A 27,426-nucleotide genomic window follows, 5' to 3' on the forward strand; every position below is an offset into this window, starting at 1 on the left:
ACCAGGTTTGAGCTCAGTGCAAAACCCAGTGGCAACGTCAGTGGCTGCATTGATGATGAGGTGGGCCTGAAGTGGGTTCATGGTGGCGGTGTAGCTGAATTTGGGCAGGTGTGGTATCAGTGGCATCTGCATTGGTGAGATCCATGAATGACTCATAATGACGAGGGCGTTGGTGGAGGTGAGATGACACCTAACAATGGCAGAGACGTGGTTGACAATGGCTGACCACCAGGTGCGTGGCCCATGGTGGAGCACTTAGTAAGAAAGTTTGTAAAGTTGAACACTTTTTTTTGTATTTCTTCATTTTCCTGTCTTTATATTTTATGACTTTTTGTTTATTTTTCTGTGTTTTAAGATGGTGCTGGAGATTGGGGACACTATACAAATGCTTTTCACTGTATTTTGTAACAAAATACATGTGACGGTAAACAAATCAAATCACATCAAATCGAATGTTGTTAACCTGATAATCTTACCACAGAATCTGCAATATGCTATCATGCAAATTATTTAGGATGTTCACTTTGTGCTTCTGCTTTCTTCAATAAGTGAGAAAAGAGACCTTAGGTCATTGCTTGTTTCAGACGAGAATTAGAAATTAGTAGATTACAATAAATTACTTCATATAGAAGAAAACATAAATCAGAAAATTCACAGAAATGTCATGGAATTCTAAGAACTATTCTTGGGGAATAATACAAAACAGGTAATGGTGAATCAGCTATCCATTCTTTAATTCCATTGTTTAATGCAGATAGGCGACGTAAATTTCAGCTGCACAGTATTTAACTTGCATTAAAACCATTTCTGAAAACTAAATAATAAGGTATTTGTACATTTTGTATTTTTTCAGAATCCTTTTAATGGAGTTATTTCACATTTCAATCTGAGCTCTGCACCTTGGTGCTGAATGGCTGTTTCACTGCAATGAAGTGTGAATATGATTGAGAAAAAAAGTGCATGCAGAAAAATGGCCAGCAGCCTGTTGAATATACTCTCTCCTCGAGAGCTCCCTGGGAAGAGAACAGTCAGTCAAATTTGATCAGATTCAGATCAAGTAGGGGGAAGCTTGTGTTCCATGTTAATGAGTCTAGGGCCACTTGACAGACACTGGTTTTACATTTGTACATGCTGCACATACTTAATTAATGTTTTGACAAGGGCTAATTGAATTCTGGAAACAGCGTTGTGCATTCTGATTTACACATCAAAGCCTGTATTCTACGGACTTTCGTACCAACATGACACATTGTAACTCTCAGGGCACAACAAACATCACCTTACCACTAGTTAGTTCAAACTCAATCTTATTGTCTTGTGTGCAATGAAAAATCCAATGTATTGGGGTGTCAAACTGAGCTTCCAGCACTGAACTCCGAGTTGAATTTTAGTGTGGGCTGCACACTGTACCCAGATCTCTGTGGTCCTCACTCTGCAGAGCGTTCTGCATGTTTACCAAGGGGCTTTTTTTGATCAGGCCTCCCACCTGAAGGCAGTGATGGTGGAGACCTTCATTCTTTGGGAGCTGAACACCGAGAGCATGCTGAAGATTGGACAGTCAGAAATCAAGAGCCGTGAATAGAGCAGCTTTAAGTCTTTAATGTTGTCTGGAGAACTGGCAAAAGGAATTGAAGCTGGCATATAACTGCTATAGAGCACTGAGGAACAACTAGACAGCATAAAATTCCCCACAGGTCTGAGAGGTCCCAAGAAAGAAAAAGAACGTGCATAGTCTGCCAACTTCAGGGATCTGTAAATAATTACCCCAAGATCCCTCTCTTCCTTTAACCTACCAGTGTCCTGCCATTCATTAATTTCTCCCTCATCTTGTTTCTTCTTTCAAAGTGCTTCAACTCTCACTTATCAGGGTTAAATACCATCTGCCACTGCTCTGCCCACCTGACCAACCCATCTGTATCTTCCTGTAACCTACAACCATCTTCTTCACTGTTAACCACTTTTTCAATTTGAGTGTCATCTGCCAATTTTCTTAATATTTCCCCCACATTTTCATCTTTATCATTTATGTATTTAACAAAAGTTAAAGGTCTCCGTATAGATTCTTGTGGTGCACGGCTGGATACCGGTCTCTGGTCACTCAAACAGCCTTCTACCACAACCCTTTGTGTCCTATTACCAAGCCAGTTTCTGATCCATGTCGGCAACTTTCAAATGCATGTGCTTTAACCATCTCAGTCAATCTTCCACGTGGGATCTTGTTGAAAGATTTGCTAAAACCCATATAAACTACATCAGCTGAACTTCCCTCATCCATACATTTGCTCACATTTTCAAAAGATTCTTACAAATTTGTTAGATATGACCTCCCTCTGACAAAGCCACGCTGACTAACTCTAATTAACCCATGTCTTTCCAAGTGGCTATTTAATTTCGCTCTTTAAGAAATTCCTCCAATAGTTTCTCTACTATTGACAATGAGACTTGCAGGTCTGTAATTTCCTGGTACATCTCAACTATTCCTCTTAAAAAGTGGAACCACATTAAGCCATCCTTCAGTCCTCTGCGGAGGGATATAGGCTTTTGCCCAATATGTCCTTTTTCCTGCCTCCTCGGATCCTGCCTGACCTGCTGTGCTTTTTCAGCGCCACTCTGATCTAAACCCTGGTTTCCAGCATCTGCAGTCCTCACTTTTGCCAAGTTAAGTGAGTGGGCAAGGGTCTGACAGATGGAGTACAACATTGGTAAATGTGAAGTCAACCATTTTGGTAGGAATAATAGCAAAATTGACTTATTATTTAAACGGTGAAAAGTTGCAGCATGTTGCTGTTTAGAGGAATGTGGTGTCCTTGTGCATGAACCACAAAAGGTTGTTTTGCAGATACAGCAGGTAATTAAGAAGGCAAATGGAATATTGCCTTCATTGCTAGATAGATAGAGTTTAAAAACAGCGAGGGTATGCTGGAGCTCTGCTGGTGAGGACACACCTAGAGAACTGTTTACAGTTTTGGTCTCCTTACTTGAGAAAGGATGTACCAGCACTCAAGGGGATGCAGAGGAGGTTCACTAGATTGATTCTGGAGTTGAGGGAATTGCCTTCTGAGGAGAGATTGAGTAGAGTCGAACTATGCTCATTGGAATTTAGAAGAATGGAGGTGGGTGGCCTTGTAGAAACATTTAAAATTATGAAGGAATAGATAAGATAGAAGCAAAGAAGTTGTATCCACTGGCAGGTGAAACTAGAACTAGGGGGCATAAGTACAAAATAAGGGGGAGCAGATTTAAAACTGAGTTGAGGTGGAACTTCTTCATCCAAAGGGTTTTGAATCTGTGGAATTCCCTGCCCAGGGAAGTAGTTGAGGTTACCTCGAATGTTTTTAGGGCAAAGATAGATTTTTGAATAGTAAGGGAGTTAATAGTTATGGTGGGTGGACACATAAGATGACCTGAGTCCATGAAAAGATCAGCCATAATCTTATTAAATGGCGGAGAGGCTTGACTGGCTGGCTGGCCTACTCCTGCTCCTATTTCATATGTTTTTATGTTGTCTGGCACTTCCTCTGTCACCAGAGAAAAAGTCATAACTCCTGCAATTTCTTGTCCCATTTCCTATTGCAGCCAGGGATGCAATTCATCTGGGCCAGGGGATTTGCCTGTTTTCAAGCTCAACAGAGCCTCCAAGACCTCTCCATTTCCTAAGTCAAACTGTGCAAGTTTTTTCCAATCTCCTCTCCTGACTTCTGTACTTCTGGTCTCCTTTTCCAGAGTGAAGATTTTTTCCTTGGTTAACATCTTGACTTTAATGCATATATAAAATATCTTAGGATTCTCCCTTATCCTGTTCACAAGTCCTTTATCATAACCCCTGTTTGCTCTTCTAATTGCTTTCTTACATTTTGTCCTGCACTTCCTGTATTCCTTGAGGGCTGCAGCTGAATTACTCCTTTTTGACTTACTAAAAACACTCCTCTTCTTTATACAATCCTCAATTGTCCCAGGCATGCAGTGTTCTGCTCTTACATATCAGTCTAAAGGCTATATGTTGGACTTGTACTCTTCCCAGCTTCTGTTTGAATGCCGCCCCCCCCCCCCCCCCCCCCCCCACCGCATAGCTTTACTGTCAACTTAGCTGCAAGCAGTTGTTCCCAGTCTACTGTGGTCAGATTCTGCCTCCCCCAGTCCAAAGCTGTCTTCTGCAAGCCATCCTTTTCCTTGTCCAGAACAAATTTGAACCGTACCATTTTGTGATCGCTATCACCTAAATGCTCCCCCCATTGCCACTTGTCCAGCTTCTTTCCCTAGAAGCAGATCTAGTTCTGAACCATCCCTTGTTGGATCTTCTATATATTGATACAAAAGAACTCCCCTGAATACATCTCAGGAAATCTGCCCCCTCTAAGCCTTTAACACTATGACTATCCCAATTGTGGGCGGCACGGTGGCACAATGGTTAGCACTGCTGCCTCACAGCGCCTGAGACCCGGGTTCAATTCCCGACTCAGGCGACTGACTGTGTGGAGTTTGCACGTTCTCCCCGTGTCTGCGTGGGTTTCCTCCGGGTGCTCCGGTTTCCTCCCACAGTCCAAAGATGTGCGGGTCAGGTGAATTGGCCATGCTAAATTGCCCGTAGTGTTAGGTAAGGGGTAAATGTAGGGCTTCGGCGGGTCGGTGTGGACTTATTGGGCCGAAGGGCCTGTTTCCACACTGTAAGTCTAATCTAATTTCTGTTGAAAAAGTTGCATCCGCAGTATAATTATTCAATTGTTACTCCTACACACCTCTGTGAACTATCTACATATTTACTCCTCTATTTCCTGCTGACTCATTGTAGGCCTATAATATTGTAAAGTAGCTGCCCACTTATCATTCCTAAGTTCAACCCACATTGCATCACTTGAGGACCTCTCCAAGGTATCATCTCTCCTTATTGCAGTAATTGACTCCTTAATTAATAGTGCTGCACACCAACTTTTTTAACCCTCCCCATCTTACCTGATGATCCTATACTCGGGATTGTTGAGTCACCTGTCCAGCTCTTCCCTTGACCATGTTTCTGTGACGGCAAAACTATCATTCTTCCATATGTCAGTCCATGCCATTAACTCACCAGTCTTAGTGTTTCAACTCCCAGCATTAAAGTAAAGACCATAGAGCCTTGCCTTTCTCTCCTGACACTCAACACAGCTGAACTCACTGTGACTTGCTGGTTGAATTATTTTTAGGAATTTATTTGCAGTCTGTTTAAACCTTGTGTAAAATTTGCTATGGTTTATCAAATTACAGAGTTGTTTGTCGAACAGTGGGATAAGAGATACTGTTCAAAATTTGTGAGAAGATTCGTAGCTCGGGTGCTCATTGTTGTGGTTCTGTTTGTCGAGCTGGGAATTTGTGTTGCAGATGTTTCGTCCCCTGTCTAGGTGACATCCTCAGTGCTTGGAAGCCTCCTGTGAAGCGCTTCTGTGATCTTTCCTCCGGCATTTGTAGTGGTTTGAATCTGCCACTTCCGGTTGTCAGTTCCAGCTGTCTGTTGCAGTGGCCGGTATATTGGGTCCAGATCGATGTGCTTATTGATTGAATCCGTGGATGAGTGCCATGCCTCTAGGAATTCCCTGGCTGTTTTGTGTTTGGCTTGTCCTATAATGGTAGTGTTGTCCCAGTCGAATTCATGTTGCTTGTAATCCGAGTGTGTGGCTACTAAGGATAGCCAGTCGTGTCGTTTCGTGGCTAGTTGGTGTTCATGGATGTGGATCGTGAGCTGTCTTCCTGTTTGTCCTATGTAGTGTTTTGTGCAGTCCGTGCATGGGATTTTGTACACTACATTGGTTTTGTTCATGCTGGGTATCGGGTCCTTCGTTCTGGTGAGTTGTTGTCTGAAAGTGGCTGTTGGTTTGTGTGCTGTTATGAGTCCTAGTGGTCGCAGTAGTCTGGCTGTCAGTTTGGAAGTTGGACAAAAGAAGTTGCATCAAGACACTATTCAAAAGAGGCACAAAACACTGCAGTACACCAGAACTGCAAAAAGAGGAAGAAGAACACCTATACAATGTATTCGCCAAAAACGGATACCCGCGCAATTTCATCAACAGATGCTTAAGGGAAAGACAACGGAATGAGGACATGCCGCAACCCAAAGGACTAGCCACACTACCATACATCAGGAGCATTTCCGAACTGACAGCCAGACTACTGCGACCACTAGGATTCATAACACCACACAAACCAACAGCCACTCTCAGACAATAACTCACCAGAACGAAGGGCCCGATACCCAGCATGAGCAAAACCAATGTAGTGTACAAAATCCCATGCAAGGACTGCACAAAACACTAGATAGGACAAACAAGAAGACAGCTTACGATCCACATCCATGAACACCAACTAGCCACGAAACGACACGGCCAGCTATCCTTAGTAGCCACACACTCAGATGACAAGCAACATGAATTCGACTGGGATAACATTACTATTATAGGACAAGCCAAACACAGAACAGCCAGGGAATTCCTAGAGGCATGGCACTCATCCACAGATTCACACAATAAGCACATCAATCTGGACCCAATATATCGGCCACTGCAGCGGACAGCTGGAACTGACAACTGGAAGTGGCAGATTCAAACCACTACAAATGCCGGAGGAAAGATCACAGAAGCGCTTCACAGGAGGCTTCCAAGCACTGAGGATATCACGTAGACAGGGAATGAAATGTCTGCAACACAAATTCCCAGCTCGACGAACAGAACCACAACAAAGATATACTGTTATTAAGCAGAAGCAATGGCTCCTGATCTTCTGGATTAAAATTGCCTCTCCCATTGTCGATATGTATCACAAAAAAAGCCTCACTGACATATCATCTTTGAGCTTGATAATGTCTCTGAAATTCTATTATAGCAAGTTTGTCAGCAGAACAAGAAAAACACTGACCTAAAATTGTCACAATGAACATTTGACCAGTTTGAACTACCTCCTGATGCCATAAGACCCAATTTGAACAGAAATTAACATGTCATCAATATGTATGAAGCCAATCATGTAAATCCGGATTACTGGTATGATCCACACTTTCTTGAAAATTTTGGGATGAACTTCAGGTTCATAGTTCTTTGTAAGTGGAGTCCCAGGTAGACAAGATAGTGAAAAGGTGAGGACTGCAGATGCTGGAGATCAGAGCTTAAAAATGTGTTGCTGGAAAAACACAGCAGGTCAGGCAGCATCAAAGGAACAGGAGAATCGACGTTTCAGGCATAAGCCCTTCAAGATGGTGAAGAAGGCATTTGGTACGCTTGCCTTTTTTGTCAGAAGTTGCATGACACCAGGTTTTAATCCAACAGGTTTATTTGAAATTACAAGCTTTTGGAGCACTACTCCTTTGTCAGGTGACATCACCTGAGGAAGGAGCAGCGCACTGAAAGCTTGTGATTTCAAATAAATCTGGTATCATGTGACTTATCTTTCCCCAATATAGGGGTTGCCAAAACTAGAGGGCATAAGTTTAAGTTGAGAGGGGAAAGATATAAAAGGGACCCATGGGGTAACGTTTTCATGCAGAGAATGGTGCTTATATAGAATGAGCTGACAGAGGAAGTGATGGAGGCTGGTACAATTACAACAATTAAATGCATCTGAATGAGTAAGTGAATAGGAAGAGTTTAGAGCGATATGGGTCAAATGTTGTCAGTATGTTCTTATGGTTGCAAAGCAGAATCTTGAGAATCCTGGGTGTCTAAGCTTATAACTGGGGCTTAATTGTCATGACGATCTTAAGATAAGTGTTTGAGAAGTGTCAACAAAGAATGGATTTGGGAGGCAAACTGTTAGCACCCGAAGAAAGAAAAGACAAAGGAGGGGAAAGGGAAGTGGCTGGAATCCAAGACTACTTTGTACTCTGCTCCATACCCAAAAAGAATCCTTAACATTCATTTTGGGAAATAGAACAACTGCATCTCCAGCACTCTATCTTACATTAACGATGATGGATAAACCATTGAATTTCATTCTGGAAACAAGAAATGGCCAGAAAAGTGTAGATTCTCTTATGGGTCAGTTAGTTTAAGTCACAGGTTCATTTGTCTGCTTTCAGGAGCTCGGCAGTGCTCTAGAGGAGTGACTGATCTCTTTGATGTAGAGATGGCTCCTTGCTGTTTATAATCAGTCCCCAATTGCTGTTTCTCAAGTTAATACTGTTCCAGATGGGGTATGCTGAATTGTTAAATTCCCACATGGGAAGAGATGAACTGGCACGCCCTTTATTCACCCACTCTCACAGATGGTCACAACTGGTTTAATTCAAAAATGGATGACTTCTGTTGTGGTTAACCAGGGAAGTTAAGGACAGTATCAAATTTAATGGGAAAAAAAAACAAGTAACACAATGTGACAAAGATTAGTGATCAGTCAAAAAAAACTTTAAAAACTTGGAAAGTTTTAAAAGCTAACAAAAGAATTACCCAAAAATGCAGTGAAGGGAGAGAAAATATACTACGAGGACAAGGTAGCAATCAATAATAATTGGGCAGTCAGAGCTTCATTAAATGCATTTAGAAAAGCCAACGTGAACATAGGCCCCCTAGAGAATGAAGCTGGGTTCATAATAATTAGGAACCAGGAAATGGCAGAGAAGATGAATAAATACATTCACTGTGCAATAGCATTCCAAAAATACCAAATAGTCAAAGGGTGGATGAGGCAGGGCTAGCAAGTAAACACAATAAATGTTAGGAGAGAAAAAGTATTTAGGAAATTCATGGGCTGAAGGTCAATAGGTTCCCTGGACCTGGTGGGTTGGATCACAAGATTTTAAAGAACATCATTACAGAGATAATGGACACACTGGTAGTATTTGTCCTTATATTCTTAGGCCAGTGAATGTAGCATCTGCCATTGGGTAGATGTTAGAGTCTACTATAAAGGATACAATAAGAGACATTTAGAAATACATAATATAATCAATGATAATAATTAATTATCTGAATGAAGGGACTGGGTAGGGGCATTCTAGCGAAGTTTGCTGATGATACGAAGTTAGGTGGACAGGCAGGTAGTACTGAGGAAGTGGGGAGGCTGCAGAAGGAGCTAGACAGTTTGGGAGTGTGGTCCAGGAAATGACTGATGGAATTCAATGTGAGCAAATGTGAGGTCTTGCACTTTGGAAAAAAGAATAAAAGCATGGGCTACTTTCTAAACGGTGAGAAAATTCGTAAAGCCAAAGTACAAAGGGATCTGGGAGTGCTAGTCGAGGATTCTCTAAAGGTAAGCATGCAGGTTGAGTCCATGATTAAGAAAGCGAATGCAATGTTGTCATTTATCTCAAGAATATAAAAGCACCATTGTGCTACTGAGACTGTATAAAGCTCTGGTTCGGCCCCATTTGGAGTACTGTGTCCAGTTTTGGTCCCCACACCGCAGGAAGTACATACTGGCACTGGAGCGTGTCCAGAGGAGATTCACACAGATGATCCCTGGAATGGTAGGTCTAACATTCGATGAACAGCTGAGGACCCTGGGATTGTATTCATTGGATATTAGAAGATTAAGGGGAGATTTAATAGAAGCTTACAAGATAATACATGGCTTGGAAAGGGTGAACGCTAGGAAATTGTTTCCGTTAGGCGAGGAGACTAGAATCTGTGGCCACAGCCTTAGAATGAGAGGGGGTCAATTCAGAACAGAAATGCGGAGACATTTCTTCAGCCAGAGAGTGGTGGGCCTGTGGAATTCATTGCCGCAGAGTGCAGTGGAGGCCGGTACACTAAATGTCTTCAAGGCAGAGATTGATAAATTCTTGATGTCTCAAGGAATTAAGGGCTACGGGGAGAATGCGGGTAAGTGGAGTTGAAATGCCCATCAGCCATGATTGAATGGTGGAGTTGACTCGATGGGCCGAATGGCCTTACTTCCACTCCTATGTCTTATGGTCTAAACAGAATAATTATGACTTCATGAAGTGAAATCATGTCTAACAAATTTATAAGCGTACTTTTGGAGAAGTAGCAGGCAGAATAGATCGAGGGAACTCACTAGATGTAATAAGTTTGGATTTTCTAAAAGCTTTCAATAAGGTGTCACACATAGGAGTACTTAATAAGATAATAAAATATACCATTGGATTGTTTTTTGTCATTGGTATAGGATTGGCTAAATGATAGAAGATAGAGTGTTAGGATAAAAGGGGCATTTCCAGGATGCAACTTGTAACCAGTGGAGTGCCACAGCAATGAGTGCTCAGTCCACAATTAATTACAATATGCATTAATGACATGGATTAACAGAAGAGAATGTTTTATTGCCAGTTTTTGTGGATGACGCAAAAATAGGTGGGAAAGCAGTGATGTGAAGACACAAAGCCAACAGAGGGGGATAGACAGCTGAGGAGAGTGGGCAAAAAATTAGCAAATGCAATAGCATGTGGAAAAGTGTAAATTTATACATTTTCCAGAAAGATTGTTAGTTCTCTATATTGTTTAAATGGGGAAAAAACTGCAGAAAGCTGGAATACAAAAAAATTTGGGACTCCTTATGTATAAACCACAAAACCTTAATATCAAAGTTCAGTAGATAATGGAGAAGCCATTAGACTGATGGCCTTTATTTCAAAGAGAATGGATTGTCAGATCAGTCATGATTTCTTTGAATGACAGAGCAGACACGATGGAACAAATAGCCTATTTCTGCTCCCATGTCTTCTGGTCTTCTATCATCTTGAACAGCAAATGTAAAGTCTATTTTGACCTCATCTGACTACTCAGTCACACTGTAACAGATTTCTCTGCTGATTTGACCATGAGGCATGATTTCCTTTCAATCGTGGTCAAGATAATGTTGCAACACTAATATCAAAATTGGATCAGTTAAATTTAGCTCCTTGCCTCCATAAGTGTAGCAGGACCCTTTACCAACCTGAGACTTGTCACGAGGGAAGGAAGAATAGAGTGACCATGGATAGGCAAGACACTTGGATATTTTCAATTACTCACATTCACAGATGGAATTTAATGTTCCCCCGGTGGTAGGCTGGAGAAGGAGGATGAGGGAGGTTAGAAGATGTGATATGGAGACCCTGTTACCTTCCAGTAGCCCCTCTACCTAACTAATTTCAGAGCAAGAAGGGTCAAAAAATTATCTTCTTATCTGCTGGCCAAGTGGGGACCATGCTACATGATAAAACTGTCAAGTAAACCTGGATGGTAATGCCCATGGTTGTGTGTTGAGTAGGTTCTGGTGGAGTTGGGAAGGGTGGAGCAGAACTTGCTGGCAACTGAATGGACCGGTCCACAGAAACAGACTCCATGCCCTTCTCAGTGCCCAACTCTCCCTGGAATCTAGCTGACTGGCCCCAGTGAACCTACCTCACTGTCCCCCATTAGGAGATAGAGTGCTCCAGGCATAAACCTATTACATTACTAACTAGAAAACTGTCCCTGCTTTCAGTCAGTACTGGAAAACTGCAGGCCTTTAATTATCTAGCAGCTATTGGAAATGGGATATTGATCCATGCTAACTTGTGTTGAAAAATGTGGTGCTGGAAAAACACAGCAGGCCATGCAGCATCCGAGGACCCAGAGAATCGATGTTTCGGGCATAAGCCCTTCTTCAGGAATGAGACTGGTGTGCCAAGCGGGCTGAGATAAAAGGTAGGGGGGAGGGAATTTGGGGGAGGGGCGCTGGGAATACGATAGGTGGAAGGAAGTGAGGGTGAGGGTGATAGGCCGGAGAGGAGGTGGGGGCAGATAGGTCGGGAAGAAGATTGCAAGTCAAGAGGGCGGTACTGAATCTGAGGGTTGGGACTGAGATAAGGAGGGGGGAGGGGAAATGAGGAAGCTGGAGAAATCTACATTCATCCCGTGTGGTTGGAGGGTTCCTAGGCAGAAGATGAGGCGTTCTTCTCCCAGGCGTTGTGTGGCCAGGGTCTGGTGATGGAGGAGGCCAAGGACCTGCATGTCATTGGCGGAGTGAGAGGGGGAGCTAAAGTGTTCAGCCATGGGGCGGTTGGGTTGGTTGGTGAGTGTCCCAGAGGTGTTCCCTGAAACATTCCACAAGTAGGCGGCCTGTCTCCCCAATGTAGAGGAGACCACATCGGGTGCAGCGGATACAGTAAATGATGTAACTTGTGACAGGAAATGGAGCAAGAAATCCTGACTGTAACCAATCAGCTACTCCGTTGGGTGTTAATTCCAAAGGGACACTCAGAAATGGTCAGAGTAGCATACCTAACTTCCGTCTATTTTGACCTCAGTATGACCTGAAATTTCCTGTTCAATGAATTCAGAATAATCTCTTTTTGAAACAAAGTAAATTTATTTAACACTGTACTTCCAAAAATGGTTTATGCTCCTTTCTGTTGTGATTATTGGAAAGCAAGGTTCAATAAAAGAGAAACTATAAAATGATCTCAGGGGAGATATCACTGTCATTAATGTGGTAAAATTTTCTTTATATTGTGGTTGTGCTCCAATAAGTCATGTTTAGAAATTTTAATGCATTAGTTTTAAATCACAATTTTCACCACTTCACATTAAGAAAATGGAATGGAATCACAGTTTTTATGTGGAAATTTCTTAATGTTTTGAAACAATTGTCTTTAATTTTTCTCTCTCCCAAAATCTTCATTATGCATTTCCAGCATTTTAGTTAAAGATTGTGCACTAATCTTTCATGAATATTTTTATATGTTTTTTCTTCTCTAGGCTTGGAGAGAATTGGGCGAAATAATTCTTATGAGCAAGAAGGAAAAGTACTGTTTGTTATTGATGCAGTTTATGCCATGGCACATGCTCTACACAACATGCACAAAGATCTCTGTCGAGGACATGTTGGACTTTGTTCCAAAATGGACCCTGTAGATGGCAAGGTCCTCCTTGAATATATCCGTAAAGTCAACTTCTCTGGTAAGTGTACAGAAGCATTTATACACTGAGTATTCTTGTTGGAGAGTGGGTCCAATGTTGGTCATTCACCAGGCTTGGGAGGTATGGATGGTAAGAATATTTGCTGCCTTGACTTGGAGTTTTTATGTGTGCTTGCAGAATGATGCAAATTTACCAGTTTCTGCATTACAAAGTTTTAAAATTATGTGGTTACATTAAATGGAATCATGGAACAGTGTTTTAGTTGCTTGTATCCAAGTGTTTGTGTTACTTACAAATGTTCTGAAAGGTCTAATGGAACATTATCGAAATATAAGTTAAAGGTTTGGCAAAAATATAATGTGAAAAGCAAAACACACCATACTGGGATGTTTCTAATTATATTGCAAGAATTAAATGGAAATGACTGTATTCACTTCTCAAAAATATACTTTGTTATACTTAAATTTAATATGAGAACAATTTCAGAATTTTGCATTATCTATTGTAGATTACTGTGATTTATTCAGATACTATTCCACTGATGTATGTATTTTGTCATGGAGTATAGCAACAGTGGAAATATTATAGACAAAAAGCTATTGCCATGTTAGTAGAATGGAAATACTTTACTTAAATTGTGTGGAATTGCATTGCTAAGAATTTTGGTAGAGAGTTAACAAAAGTGAATGAATAAGTTAACAACTGTGTTAAAGAAACAAAGGAATGCCATAAAAACAAGCTACGAAACTATGCGTTAAATGCTGCCACAGTCACCTCAGGGTACATATTTCTTATTTCTCTTCATGCATGAGGATGGTAATACAGTCAGATCCTATGTCAGTCTGAGAGATAATTGCTACATTAGGTGCTGCACTATTAAAAAGAGCAGACTGAATTACGTGCAAAATACAAGATAGACACTAAATGAGAAGTAGACAAAACGAAGAATGGAATCAACATTTTAAGGGTAAAAGGTAGTATATTCTTCAAGACAGCTGAAGAGAACAGTGGATTTGAAAAAAATAATTATATGCTGCGCAATCAAGCAAGTCAAGAAATGTGATCTATTGACAAAGGAAAGTTATAAAGAAATCTGATGAGAAAAAAAGCTAGATGACAGATAATCACACAGAGAGAAAATGGCCAAAGTGTTTTGGAGCTCTAATTCTGGTGCTGGCTCGAAACTGTGGAGACTAGATTTCTATGAATAATGCTATAGTGATTCTAACAAGGTCTGCCCAGATGGACCCAATAGAAGATGAATTCCCTAATTGGGCCTGCTAATCTGCACCAATCAGGGAACCCTGGCTGACAGATGTAAATACGGGTGTCAGAATTTCTGTTGACTTTAAGAGCTGGCTCTGAGGAAGCTGGGCCAGTGTCAAGGACAATGCAAGTGTAAATAAATGATGACTTGGTGATGGGATACCAGCCTCTGTGGAGTTAGTTCAGCAAGATTGTCCTATGAGCAAAGGTCCAACAGATTGGGACCACACTGACTGGAGTTTAGAAAAATGACAGGTGATCCCATTGAAACACTAAGGGGCTTGACCAGGGAAATGCTGAGGGATATTTCCCCCCCGTGGGAGAGTCTAGGAACAGAGTGCATGGTATCAGGAGAAACAATGCCAATTTAAGACTGAGATGAGAAAGTCTGTATGGAGTTATTTCAATGACAAGGGCTCTCATCAGGTGGCCTCTATTATCAGCACATGTAACCTTTCAGTTCTCTCTTTTCCTGCTGATCTTCGAAGATTTTCACAGGATAGATATTGTCTTCATTTCACTGCCAGCAGCACAGTGTTTCCGTTGACATAGTTAAAAATCACACAACACCAGGTTATAATTGGAAGCACACTAGCTTTTGGAGTGACGCTCCTTCATCAGTTGACATAAATCACCTTTAAAGGACATTAATATTAAATTAACTCCTGATTGTATAGCCCGTATTTTCAAATCCATATTCAGCATTTGTTATCAAATGTGAAAGCAAATTTTGAGAACTCTTAATTTATCAAGTGTACACCCGGAGGAAGATAAAACCTGCAAGGTGGTTGTGATTTACCTACACTGCAGTATATAATGAAAACTATATTACATAAGCTAGTTATAATGGAAACTATGTTATATAATTTGGCAACAATTCAAGTCGTGTGTTATTATATTTTAGATAAAATGTAAATTTGGCTTTTTCTCATAAATTGAGATTCACTACATCCATATTCATTAAGAACCCTCTTCATCGAACGTTTTTTTAACCAATGTCCATTGCAAAACACATTAACTATTGTCAGAAGCAATTATTCTCAGTGAAATAGATGATTTTACTGAATTTGGAATTGATGTAGTACCACAACAAATTGCAAAATAAGGCCACCAACAAAACTTTAAGCAATATGTTCTTCATTGTTTTTAATCATTACAATTACAAACACTTAGAAGTTAACACATCAATCATGAGCCACACTTATAATTTTGGGTGTTAAATTATCTTGGCTTCAATGCAACTCACACTTTTGAAAGGATAATTTAGTTTTGTATTATGGAAGAGTAATAGTCTACTTAGGAAACACGTTGGTTTTCATAATTAGGACTGGAATATATCAAATGATCCACAAAATTGTTCCAGTTCCTACACAAATGCCAGTCCTGCCCATCCCTGAACCATGTTTCTGTAATTGCTATGATATCCCAGTCCCATGTTAGGAACATGGAACTGGGATATCATAGCAATTACGAAAACATGGCTCAGGGATGGGCAGGACTGGCAGATTCATGTTCCAGGCTATAAATGCTATAGGAAGGATAGAAAGGGAGGCAAGAGAGAAGGGGGAGTGGCATTTTGATAAGGGATAGCGTTACAGCTGTGCTGAGGGAGGATATTCCTGGAAATACATCCAGGGAAGTTATTTGGGTGGAGCTGAGAAATAAGAAAGGAATGATCACATTATTGGGATTGTATTATAGACACCCCAATAGTCAGAGGGAAATTGAGAAACAAACTTGTGAGGAGATCTCAGCTATCTGTAAGAATAATAGGATAGTAATGATAGGGGATTTTAACTTTCCAAACATTGACTGGGACTGCCAAAATGTTAAAGGTTTAGATGGAGAGGAATTTCTTAAGTGTCTACAAGACAATTTTCTGATTCAGTATGTGGATGTGCCGACTTGAGAAGGTGCAAAACTTGACCTACTCTTGGGAAATAAGGCAGGGCAGATGACTGAGGTGTCAGTGGGGGAGCACTTTGACCATAATTCTATTGGTTTTAAAATAGTGATCGAAAAGGATAGACCAGATCTAAAAGTTGAAGTTCTAAATTGGAGAAAGGCCAATTTTGACAGTTTTAGGCAAGAACTTTTGAAAGCTGATTGGAGGCAGATGTTCGCAGGGAGAGGGACGGCTGGAAAATGGGAAGCCTTCAGAAATGAGATGACAAGAATCCAGAGAAAGTATATTCCTGTCAGGGTGAAAGGGAAGGCTGGCAGGTATAGGGAATGCTGGCTGACTAAAGAAATTAGGGGTTTGGTTCAGAAAAAGAAGGAAACATATGTGAGGTATAGACAGGATAGATCGAGTGAATCCTTAGAAGACTATAAAGAAAGTAGGAGTATACTTAAGAGGGAAATCAGGAGGGCAAAATGGGGACATGAGATAGCTTTGGCAAATAGAATTAATGTGAATCCAAAGGGTTTTTACAAATATATTAAGGACAAAAGGGTAACAAGGGAGCAAGGCGGCCTTTGTGTGGAACCACAGAAAAATGGGGAAGATACTAAATGAATATTTTGCATCAGTATTTACTGTGGAAAAGGAAATGGAAGATGCAGACTGTAGGAAAATAGATGGTGACATCTTGCAAAATGTCCAGGTCACAGAGGAGGAAGTGCTAGATGTCTTAAAACAGTTAAAGGTGGATAAATCCCCAGGACCTGATCAGGTGTACCTGCCTCCACCATATCCTGTGGCAGCTCATTCCATATATGTGCCAACCTCTGTGTGAAAAAGTTGCCCCTTAGGCCTCTTTTATATCTTTCCCCTCTCACCCAAAACCTATGCCCTCTAGTTCTGGACTCCCTGACCCCGGGAAAAAAGACGTTGCCTATTTACCCTATCCATGCCCCTTGTAATTTTGAAAATCTTTATAAGGTCACCCCTGAGCCTCTGATGCTCCAGAGAAAACAGCCCCAGCCTGTTCAGCCTCTCCCCATAGCTCAAATCCTCCAACCCTGGCAACATCTTTGTAAATCTTTTCTGAACCCTTTCAAGTTTCGCAACATCTTTCCGATAGGAAGGAGACCAGAATTGCTCGCAATATTCCAACAGTGGCCTAACCAATGTCCTGTACAGCCGCAACATGACCTCCCAACTCCTGTATTCCATACTCTGACCAGTCTATAGTTCCCTGGCTTGTCTTTACTGTCCTTCTTAAACAGTGGCACCACGTTTGCCAACCTCCAGTCTTCTGGCACCTCACCTGTGACTATCGATGATACAAATATCTCAGCAAGAGGCCCAGCAATCACTTTCCTAGCTTCCCACAGAGTTCGTGGGTACACCTGATCAGGTCCTGGGGATTTATCTACCTTTTAACCGTTTCAAAACATCCAGCACTTCCTCCTCTGTAATCTGGACATTTTGCAAGATGTCACCATCTATTTCCCTACAGTCAGTATCTTCCATTTCCTTTTCCACAGTAAATACTGATACAAAATATTCATTTAGTATCTGCCCCATTTTTTGTGGCTCCACTCAAAGGCCACCTTGCTGATCTTTGAGGGACCCTATTCTCTTCCTTGTTACCCTTTTGTCCTTAATATATTTGTGAAATCCCTTTGGATTCTCCTTTATTCTATTTGCCAAAGCTATCTCATGTCCCCATTTTGTCCTCCTGATTTCCCTCTAAAGTATACTCCTAATTCCTTTATACTCTTCTAAGGATTCACTTGATCTATCCTGTCTATACCTAACATATGCTTCCTTCTTTCATAGAATCATAGAGATAAACAATATGGAAACAGACCCTTCAGTCCAACTTGTCCATGCCGACCACATATCCCAAACTAATCTCGTCCCATTTGCCAGCATTTGGCCCATATTCCTCTAAATCATTGCTATTCATAGATCCATCAAGATAGCTTTTAAATGTTGTAGCTGATGTTTAAATGTTGTACCAGCCTCCACCACTTCCTCTGGCAGCTGATTCCATCCATGCAGCACCCTCTGCGTGAACATGTTGCCCCTTAGGTGCCTTTTCAATGTTTCCTTTCTTGAAGGTTTCCTTTAAACCAATGTCCTCTAATTTTGGACTTCCCGATCTTGTGAAAAAGACCTTGGCTATTCACTCTATCCATGCCCCTCATGATTTATAAACCTCTATAAGATCACTCCTCACCCTCTCATGCTTCGGGGAAAATGGCCCAACCTGTTCAGTCTCTCCCTTGTTCTAAATTATTTTTAATAGTGCATTTAAATCATGTTTTGTTTTTCAATTAAACCTAAGTATTACCCAAGTATGAGTTATTTTTGTCAGAACCCAAATATACTTGGTAACAATAATTAAACATTTTTACATTGTTAAAAACTGGTAAATCTCAATAAGAGGACATAAAAATTTTGAGGGTCATAATAGTAATACAAGAATATAAAATAGTAAGGTTTCAGCAGTTCAGTAATTTCTAGATCTTGTCATCGGTGGGGACTTCAACAATGCATATTTAGAAGATGAAGAAAATGTCTGGATTTCCATGTTTAACTGCATTTGTGTAAACTCCAAAAGTTGCTGACAGTTTCAAAAGTAATAATACAATGAGCAAAAACAGTTTTTACATCTTTTCAGTATCTAATCCAGATTCTTGTAAAAGTAAGCAAAGATCTTTAAGAAGCAAGTATCAATCAACAATATCACTGAAGTAACAAAACTGATGCCTGTCTTTTTTTATATAAAAGGTTGTTACTGTGAAAATCAACTAAAGCAGTTACTGAATACAAGTATTATTGCCAATTCTTTTCAAAAATACTCATGGCTGTTTTTATGCACATTTTAGCATCATATTCCTTTTCACTGACGTTCGCTCCCATTCATATGTGTAGACTGAGTAATGACCATTGTGGCTTTATTACTACACTTTTGCAGTCACGTTAAAGTATGTTAAAATTAATGTGAGCATTTATTTCACACCAAAATTGCATAAGATACCTAGATAATTTTGACAGACACAGATCGTGATATCCTGCAGGATTCTACCATTCTAAGAAATTGAAGAACCCTTACAATCATCATGACCATGACTAGGCTTGCTTTTTGACATATTCAAAAGTTGAAATAGAGGTTTTTTTTGAAGTTGATGAAGAGAGTTGAGAGAGTTTTGAACTCTTTTGACCGTGAGAATGTTCAGAAGAATGATGCATATGAAATGTTAGAGAACATTTCACACCAAAGATAATGGTGATCAGGAGTTCTGTCCCAAAAAAAATCTGTTGAGACAAACTGAGTTGCATATGTAAACAGTGAGATTGTTATTCAAGGGTACTAAATAACATTAAAGGTTGATGGTTCAACTCAATTGAAGTGCACTGTTAAGAAATTGTGAGAGGTCTTGTTTGTCATGTATGGGTTTGAAAGAGTTAATGCTGAGGATTGTTGTAAGCACTACCTCTAAGATAAATCACTTGGATTTGTGAGTGCTATGCAAGAGCTTGAGGACCAGAAGCAGACTTGTGATGACACCAGAAAGTTGGTCCTCATTGGGCATAAATAGCATATAGTGTGTGTAGAGTTAGAGGAAGAGAGAAACACACAAAGCTAGGCAAAACTTTAAAGTCAAGTCATGTGTATTTTAGAAAGACATGCGAAGACAGGTGAGCATTACGTGGTGGAGTTTGTGGAATATTCTTTCAGTAACACAATAGTTAAGTTAGAGTCTGATATACCTCTGAATACCATATTATAATATTTACTCTCAATATGTAGGAAACAGCAGTATACAGAAGACTAAATTTGAAGGCAGTTCTTGACCTTGCCTTCTCCTTGACCAGCCTGTCGTCTTCTACTCAATCATAGAATTACTATAGTGTGGAAGCAGGCTATTCAGCCCATTGAGTCACCACCACCCCTCTGAAGAGCATTCCAACTAGACCCCCACCCTATCCCTGTATCCCCACATTTCCCATGGCTAATCAACCTACCCTACACATCCCTGGATACAATGGGAAATTTAGCAAGGTCAATTTACCTAACCTACATATCTTTTGACTGTGGAAGAAAACCGGAGCACCTGGAGGAAACCCATGCAGATATGGGAGACCATGTGAACAGCCAATCGCCTGAGACTGGAATTGAACTCAGGTCCCTGGCACTGTGAGGCAGCAGTGCCAACCACTGAGCCACTGTGCAGTCCCTCAAGAGATATCAAAATAATTTAATATAATGAATGAGATGAGTAAGCTATGTCAAAAATGATAAACTGAATAATCATTATATTTGCTGGACCAAGTCTAAACTTATCTCTTGAGGGTTCCAATTCTCAGTGAGTAGTATTCACTCAGTGACTGGCTCTACCTGTGAGAACAAGGGAGAGGGGGAGAAAAAGTGAGTGATTGGTTAATTCAAATAGGCTGCAACACTAGGAGATCACCAGCATTATGGGGGTATGAGGAGATTTGTAGAAGGAGGGTACAAATGTCCCAAATTATAGGCTAATGTCCACAGAAGATGACACCAGGCTGAATGTTTTTACAGACAATTGTTTGTCTTTATGGAGCTGTCTGAGCTGAATTCTGGATGAGTAGTTTAAGCAAATGGTATGGGATGGCTACTTATTCCCTGTGGCAATGAAGGTAACTGGGTCATTATACATCTGGAGATGTCAGTGCGACATCCAGTCCATGACCCTTCATTGCATCCAGCAGCCAACACGTGCCATGTACTAGAGGTCAGAGTATAGGTCATTGTGCTATAACGTGTGTTTCATCAATGTGCATAATGCAATTGACACTGTTTCTATCGTGCAAACTTATAAAGTGAGCATTGATTCCAGGCCCATTAGTTTAAATAGTGCTGATGTAACGTGATTTTCTTATAAACGGGATTGCATAAAAACGGAACTCCCATGTTACAACAGAACTGACTGCAGCACATAAGGTAACACTTAGGGCCAGTCAGGCTGAAAGGCTGATTGGTTTTGGGGCCATCACTGGATGCCTTCAGGTGCAGGGGATGATCATCTATTTCATTGGTTCACACACCCTTTCCGTCAGTGACAGGATGCTCAATTGCACCCCGTCCCAGTTACTTCAGCACAGATACTAGTGCTTGAAATAGCACACCAGCTCTAGTTTTTTTTTCTCTCTGCTCCCTTTCTGAGTATATTCCTGTTGTGAATACAAATAGAACTCATATCGGTCACCTCTCATTACTCAGCTGCATACATCAGTCTGCGTCAGTTTTCATGGACTGGGAGGCTTGCTTCAAGTAGTTATTCAGTCTTGGCTTTGCAGCAATCACGTCTGCCTTGACTGTGGGAAGCTCATTTTGAGGTTGTTTTGCTCAACATGGGTAATGGTCACTCATTATATCCAATATTTGGTAAAAACAATGACTGCAGATGCTGGAAACCAGATTCTGGATTAGTGGTGCTGGAAGAGCACAGCAGTTCAGGCAGCATCCAAGGAGCAGCAAAATCGACGTTTTGGGCAAAAGCACTTCATCAGGAATAAAGGCAGAGAGCCTGAAGCGTGGAGAGATAAGCTAGAGGAGGGTGGGGGTGGGGAGAGAGTAGTATAGAGTACAATAGGTGAGTGGGGGAGGGGATGAAGGTGATAGGTCAGGGAGGAGGGTGGAGTGGACAGGTGGAAAAGAAGATAGGCAGGTAAGACAAGTCCGGACAAGTCATGGGGACAGTGCTGAGCTGGAAGTTAGGAAGTAGGGTGAGGTGGGGGAAGGGGAAATGAGGAAGCTGTTGAAGTCCACATTGATGCCCTGGGGTTGAAGTGTTCCGAGGCGGAAGATGAGGCGTTCTTCCTTCAGGCGTCTGGTGGTGAGGGAGCGGCGGTGAAGGAGGCCCAGGACCTCCATGTCCTCGGCAGAGTGGGAGGGCGAGTTGAAATGTTGGGCCACAGGGCGGTGTGGTTGATTGGCTCAGGTGTCCCAGAGATGTTCCCTAAAGCGCTCTGCAAGGAGGCGTCCAGTCTCACCAATGTAGAGGAGACCGCATCAGAAGCAACGGATGCAATAAATGATATTAGTGGATGTGCAGGTAAAACTTTGATGGATGTGGAAGGCTTCTTGAGGGCTTTGGATGGAGGCGAGGGAGGAGGTGTGGTGCAGGTTTTGCACCTCATCACTAACTACTTGTGATATGCAGAGAAACGAGCTTGAGATTATGATTATGTCACTTTGCAATCTAACCATTATTATTGAATTATTTCTAACAGAGCAGCCATGTTTGTGTGACCACCCTACAGCTGCTGACTTCCTTGGCCACTTGAGCCATGGAAATGACACTTCTGTTTATTTTCTGACTGCCTGCAGGGACAGGGAGATGTCACTAAATGCCAGAGCAATGCTTCCTCTGATTTCAGCCATTCCTGCCCAGTCTCCTTTGCTGAACGTTTCTTCCAAAGCCTGATGACTCTTTGACTGGCTGCAGCATCCTCTAACGCACTACTTCTTATTAACTGTTCTTCCTGATGATTAATTGTCTGCAGACAGGAAATGCCCAAGGATATTCTGCCGTTTAACCAAACAATCATTTAAACTGAATTTACCCTGGCATCAGCGTTTCCTCTGAATTGGGTAAATCCTCCCCAAAGATGCAAAGATGTTGTACTTTAAAGGCATGTGTAAACGTATAGAGTAAATATTGTAACTATGACAAAGGTCCAATTTTGTGCTTACTGTGTTTAATTTTTTGTTTCTTTTATTCATTCATGAAATGAGGGTGTTATTGGCTGAGCCCGTATTTATTGGTCATTTCTATATGCCCAGAAGGGAGTTCACAGCCATCAGCCATATTGCTGTGCATCTGGAGTCCCATGTAAATCAGGCCAGGGAAGGATGGCAGTTTGTGAGTGAACCAGACCAGTTTTTTCCTGACAATCGATGATGGATTCATGGTGTTATGGACTAGGCCAGACCACTCAAAACATTCTTCAGCAGGCAGCCCCAGATCATAACTTTGCAATTTGTTTCAGTAAGTATACAGTGAAACATACCCGGAGTAAGATAGCTAGGTTGACTACTAAATTTTAAAACAGACAAAAATTTATTCACAGAATTACACAATGAAACACAAAAAACAGAATAAAGAACCTCTACAGAACTCAACCTATCGAACTAGACTTAACTATGCTGTTCTGAATATACAAAACAGCCATTAAGCAAACTCCCTTTAAAAACCAGTATAAATGGAACACATACTTACAGTTGAAGTTGAAGGGCAGAAAAGAGAGAAAGTTTCCACACAGCCCTCTATTGAATTTCCCAGATCAAGATTGAACTAAAAACTGCTCAGCCCAGCTAAAGAGCTGACGACTCCCTTTTCATTACACAGGTCACTTGTAAAACATGAGCACTTTGGCCTGAAGTCTCATCTGTTTACATATAAACAAAAGGCCTCTCAAAATCATTTTCATCTCTGTACCAAATCAGACTGATCAGAGCCCGGCCCAGTTTATTGCCCCTCTGACGAAAAGCAGGGACAAAGTCTCCTTGAGCTAAGGAACAGCTTTTAGAAAAAAAAAGGGACTAGCTTTCTGACCATGGTCAACTTTGGACTCTAAAATTGCATACTTGCTTGTTGAATTCAAATTCAAGTTCTACCACCTGCCATGGTGGGATTTGAACCCAGGTCCCCAGAACATTATCTGGGGCTCTGGATTAGCAGAGCAGTGATATTACTAGGCCAATCCCCTTCTATTCTAAGTTATATAAATGATCTTTTAATTTCTGGTCTGATTTTGTCTTGTCCAATTTCTCTTACATTCCTCTTGCCAAAGATGAAGAAACTTGTATATTGACATAGTACATTGCAGTAAACTGGGGAGAACACTAGAGGAGACCTCTGTTGAAAGATTTAGGATTTCCACATGTTTGCCAACATTCTGAGAGTTAAAGATGTATTCCAAATGGTTCAGAATTTGAAGTCCATTTACGGAAGTTGGTCATAGAATCATAGGATCCCTCCAGAGCAGAAGCAGGCCATTTGGCCCAACAGGTCCACACCAACTCTCCGAACAGCATACCACCAAAATTCACCCCCTACCCTACCCCTGTAACCCTGAAATTACCATGGCCAATTCACCTAACCTGCACATCTTTAGACTGTGGGAGGAAACTGGAGACCCTGTAGGAAACACACGCAGACACAGGAAGAACGTGCAAACTCAACACACTTCACCATTCCTGATGAAGGGCTTATGCCCGAAACGTCGAATTTCCTATTCCTTGGATGCTGCCTAACCTGCTGTGCTTTAACCAGCAACACATTTTCAGCTGAGGCTGGAATTGAACCCAGGTCAGTGGTGCTCTGAGGCAGAAGTGCTAACCACTGTGCCACATTGATATAGAGCTTAAATAGACCTTATGACAACAAAATCACAAACACAATTGCAGAGAAAAATTATTTCCTAAGTCTCCTGAAGAAAACAGCCAGGACATATGGAAGAATCTAGAGAGCAGACTTACTTGTAATTACTCTGCAAATGATCTGGCACAGATATGATGGACTGCAAGGCTGCCTGAGCTCTATGGGATATTGGTTGGAACACATTTTGCTGAAGATGGCATAACTAATATTTTGGGTACATCTGGTTGAGTTGGTATGGTTAAATCGGTATGTTTGTGTGAATCATATGAGTTTATGGAGTCCAAGCAATATAATTTATTTGACAGAGTGCATGGTATAGGTGATGACTCTCTAAAAGGAAACAGCTAATGTGGTAGTTCAAGAAAGTGTAAGTAGCAAGAATGAATAGTTATCATCTTTAGCTTTAAACTGAATGGCAAGTAATGCGCATGAAAATTACGGGTAAAACACAACTAACTGCAATCAAGGAGATGGCAAATTTGCCACATAAACATTGCTGGGGTAACTGGTGAAAGAAGTATGATGTACCAAAACTACACATCATCCTGCAAGAGTAACAGATGTCACTAGCTAACAAATGATTGTGGTTATTTAATCTTTAGTGTTTTATGATTTGAAGATGGAGTTTGGGTAGAAAAGCAAAAGAAACTACTGCCTTTGTCATTTGAAAAGCAATTGCAGTTTTGTAAGGTCTTAGTTGTAACATTAGGCAACAAAAAATTCTAGAATGAGTGGATGAATTCATGTAATTTGCTAATGTCAATTCAGTGTTAATTTCATACCAAACAGGAAGAATATTAATGAAGGATTTCACAAAGACATTCAGTGCTTGATATATTTACGAACTCAGAAACTTGATTTGCTTCATTTATATTGTCAGTCGAGCCCATTAATTATATCAGAGTCATGAAGATACTGCTCCTCGCCTCTCCTTGTTTTGTGCTAAATTCAAGTTATACCGGTCTGGCTGACACTACTGTGTTTAAGATGTCTATTTTACTCCCTTGAAAGCACAAGTTCAGCTGTTTGTTCGATTGACACAAACATTTATCAGCCGTGTCAGTGGGAAAATCAGTCTTACACGCAAACACTTCATGGACTATCCATCGAGTCTTGGGAAAAGGAGAGGAAGAGGTGGGCAGCAAAAATATATCGTTCATCTTCCTCAGTGACATTGCAGTCCTTCCTGTCAGTGAGTGGAATGTCAGATATTTCTATGTGGTATTTAATACCTTATCAACTGAGTGAAAATGCAAAGGAGAGAATTCCTCACAGGAAAGAGAAAAATCTGGAGCAGTTAATGGAAGCAGGAGAAATATTGGAAGATGTTGCAAAATTACAAGAATTTCACAGTCAATCCAAATGACTCATAATTCAATTAACTTTGTCCTCAATAGTTTTGAATGAAATTATTTGTGGTTATATTAATCTTAGGATCAAATTTGGACCAAATCATCTGACAAAGAAAACACCAATCCATATATAGTTTTATATTCCATTTTAAAAGTGTTAGAGAATGTATGAATGCAAATTCCCTCCTCCATGTCAAAAAACACAATCAAGATGCTATTTTTTTCCCAGCATGCTCAGTTTCTAGATAAACATCATGTTAGTCATCCAGTGAGAATATATATGGAATTGCCAGCTGGATTTGGCAAGGTCTCAGTTACAGTTTAAGATGTGCTCAAATTAAAATAGAATGTGTCCAGAATAATCAGATATATTTGAATACTGGGAACATGAGAGCATGTATGATGAGATCAAAATGGCTTTTACTTAGAGCAGTTTTCATTGCATTCAGGGACTTGCTTAGGTCGCTCATAATAAATGAGAGTGGTTGGCTTACGTTCAATGATTGGTTCTTTACAGCAGTGTTAAGCTAAACTATCAAACAAGTCATAATTTTTCAGTTTGAGCTTCTCATATGTTTAGACAGCAGCATTTAAAATGGTATTACAAAGTATCTCACTTCATTTCTGCATTGTGTGGGCGAATGTTGGAGAGTGCCTGCTTAATCATGTTAAGGAACAGTTGATTCTTATTTGGATAGGCAATATGACTGTGTTCATATGAGAATGACCTTTTTAAATAGACTTGAGTGTTGCATTTGATCTCTGGTGCGCCCCAGAGTGTCACCTGTTCACAGCTATTGTAGGTATGCATGTTAAAAATACTGTTGAAGGAGTGATGTCTGGTAATGTAAAGCTGGTGCTAGTCTCATGTTGGTTGACTTGAGTTCATCTTGTGGCACAATTGGTTCTAAAAATGCAATGGCTATCAAGGCATCTCACAACTGAGAATCCTGGGAAAGAAAATAGCAGCAATTGCTGCTTGATTGCATACACAGAATCTCAGTATGGTTTCAGAACTGGAAGATTCATAATCAACATGTTTCTCTCAGTTCAACAGCTTCAGGAAAGAAATGCCATGAAAAAAGGAAGCCTTTATTGATCTTCCCAAGGCATTCAGTCCTGCTACCAAAAAACAATTGTCCTTCATATGGAGAGGATTTGAGTACAGAAACAGGGTGTCTTGCTGCAACTGCACAAGGTCTTAGTGAGACCACACTATGTGTATTGTGTGTAGTTTTGGTCTCCTCATTTGAGGAAAGATGTTTGACAATGAAGAGAGTGTAACAAAGGTTTACCAAACTGAGTCCTAGGATGGCAAGATTGCTGTATGAAGAGAGATTGGATTGGTTAGAATTATGGCTGAAAATGTGCTGCTGGTTAAAGCGCAGCAGGTCAGGCAGCATCCAAGGAACAGGAAATTTGACGTTTCGGGCACAAGCCCTTCATCAGGATTCCTGAGGATTCCTGATGATTCCTGATGAAGGGCTTGTGCCCGAAACGTCGAATTTCCTGTTCCTTGGATGCTGCCTGACCTGCTGCGTTTTAACCAGCAACACATTTTCAGCTCTGATCTCCAGCATCTGCAGACCTCACTTTTTCCTCCTTGGTTAGGATTATGTTCAGTTGTGTTTAGAAGAATGAGGGGAGTCTCTCGGAAATCTATAAAGTTCGAACAGAACAAG

General features: G+C 40.9%; 1 protein-coding gene across 1 annotated transcript in view; it reads left to right on the forward strand.

Moving 5' to 3' along the window:
• Window positions 1-27,426, forward strand: part of LOC132828198 (metabotropic glutamate receptor 4-like) — a 1,188,807-nt gene that overhangs the window by 641,485 nt on the left and 519,896 nt on the right. The window contains exon 6 of the mRNA XM_060845139.1: window positions 12,642-12,842. Within this exon, the coding sequence (XP_060701122.1) occupies window positions 12,642-12,842 (201 nt within the window). The remainder of the gene's footprint in view (window positions 1-12,641; window positions 12,843-27,426) is intronic.

The sequence above is a fragment of the Hemiscyllium ocellatum genome, chromosome 26 (assembly GCF_020745735.1).
Source record: "Hemiscyllium ocellatum isolate sHemOce1 chromosome 26, sHemOce1.pat.X.cur, whole genome shotgun sequence".
NCBI classification, from domain to species: domain Eukaryota; kingdom Metazoa; phylum Chordata; class Chondrichthyes; order Orectolobiformes; family Hemiscylliidae; genus Hemiscyllium; species Hemiscyllium ocellatum.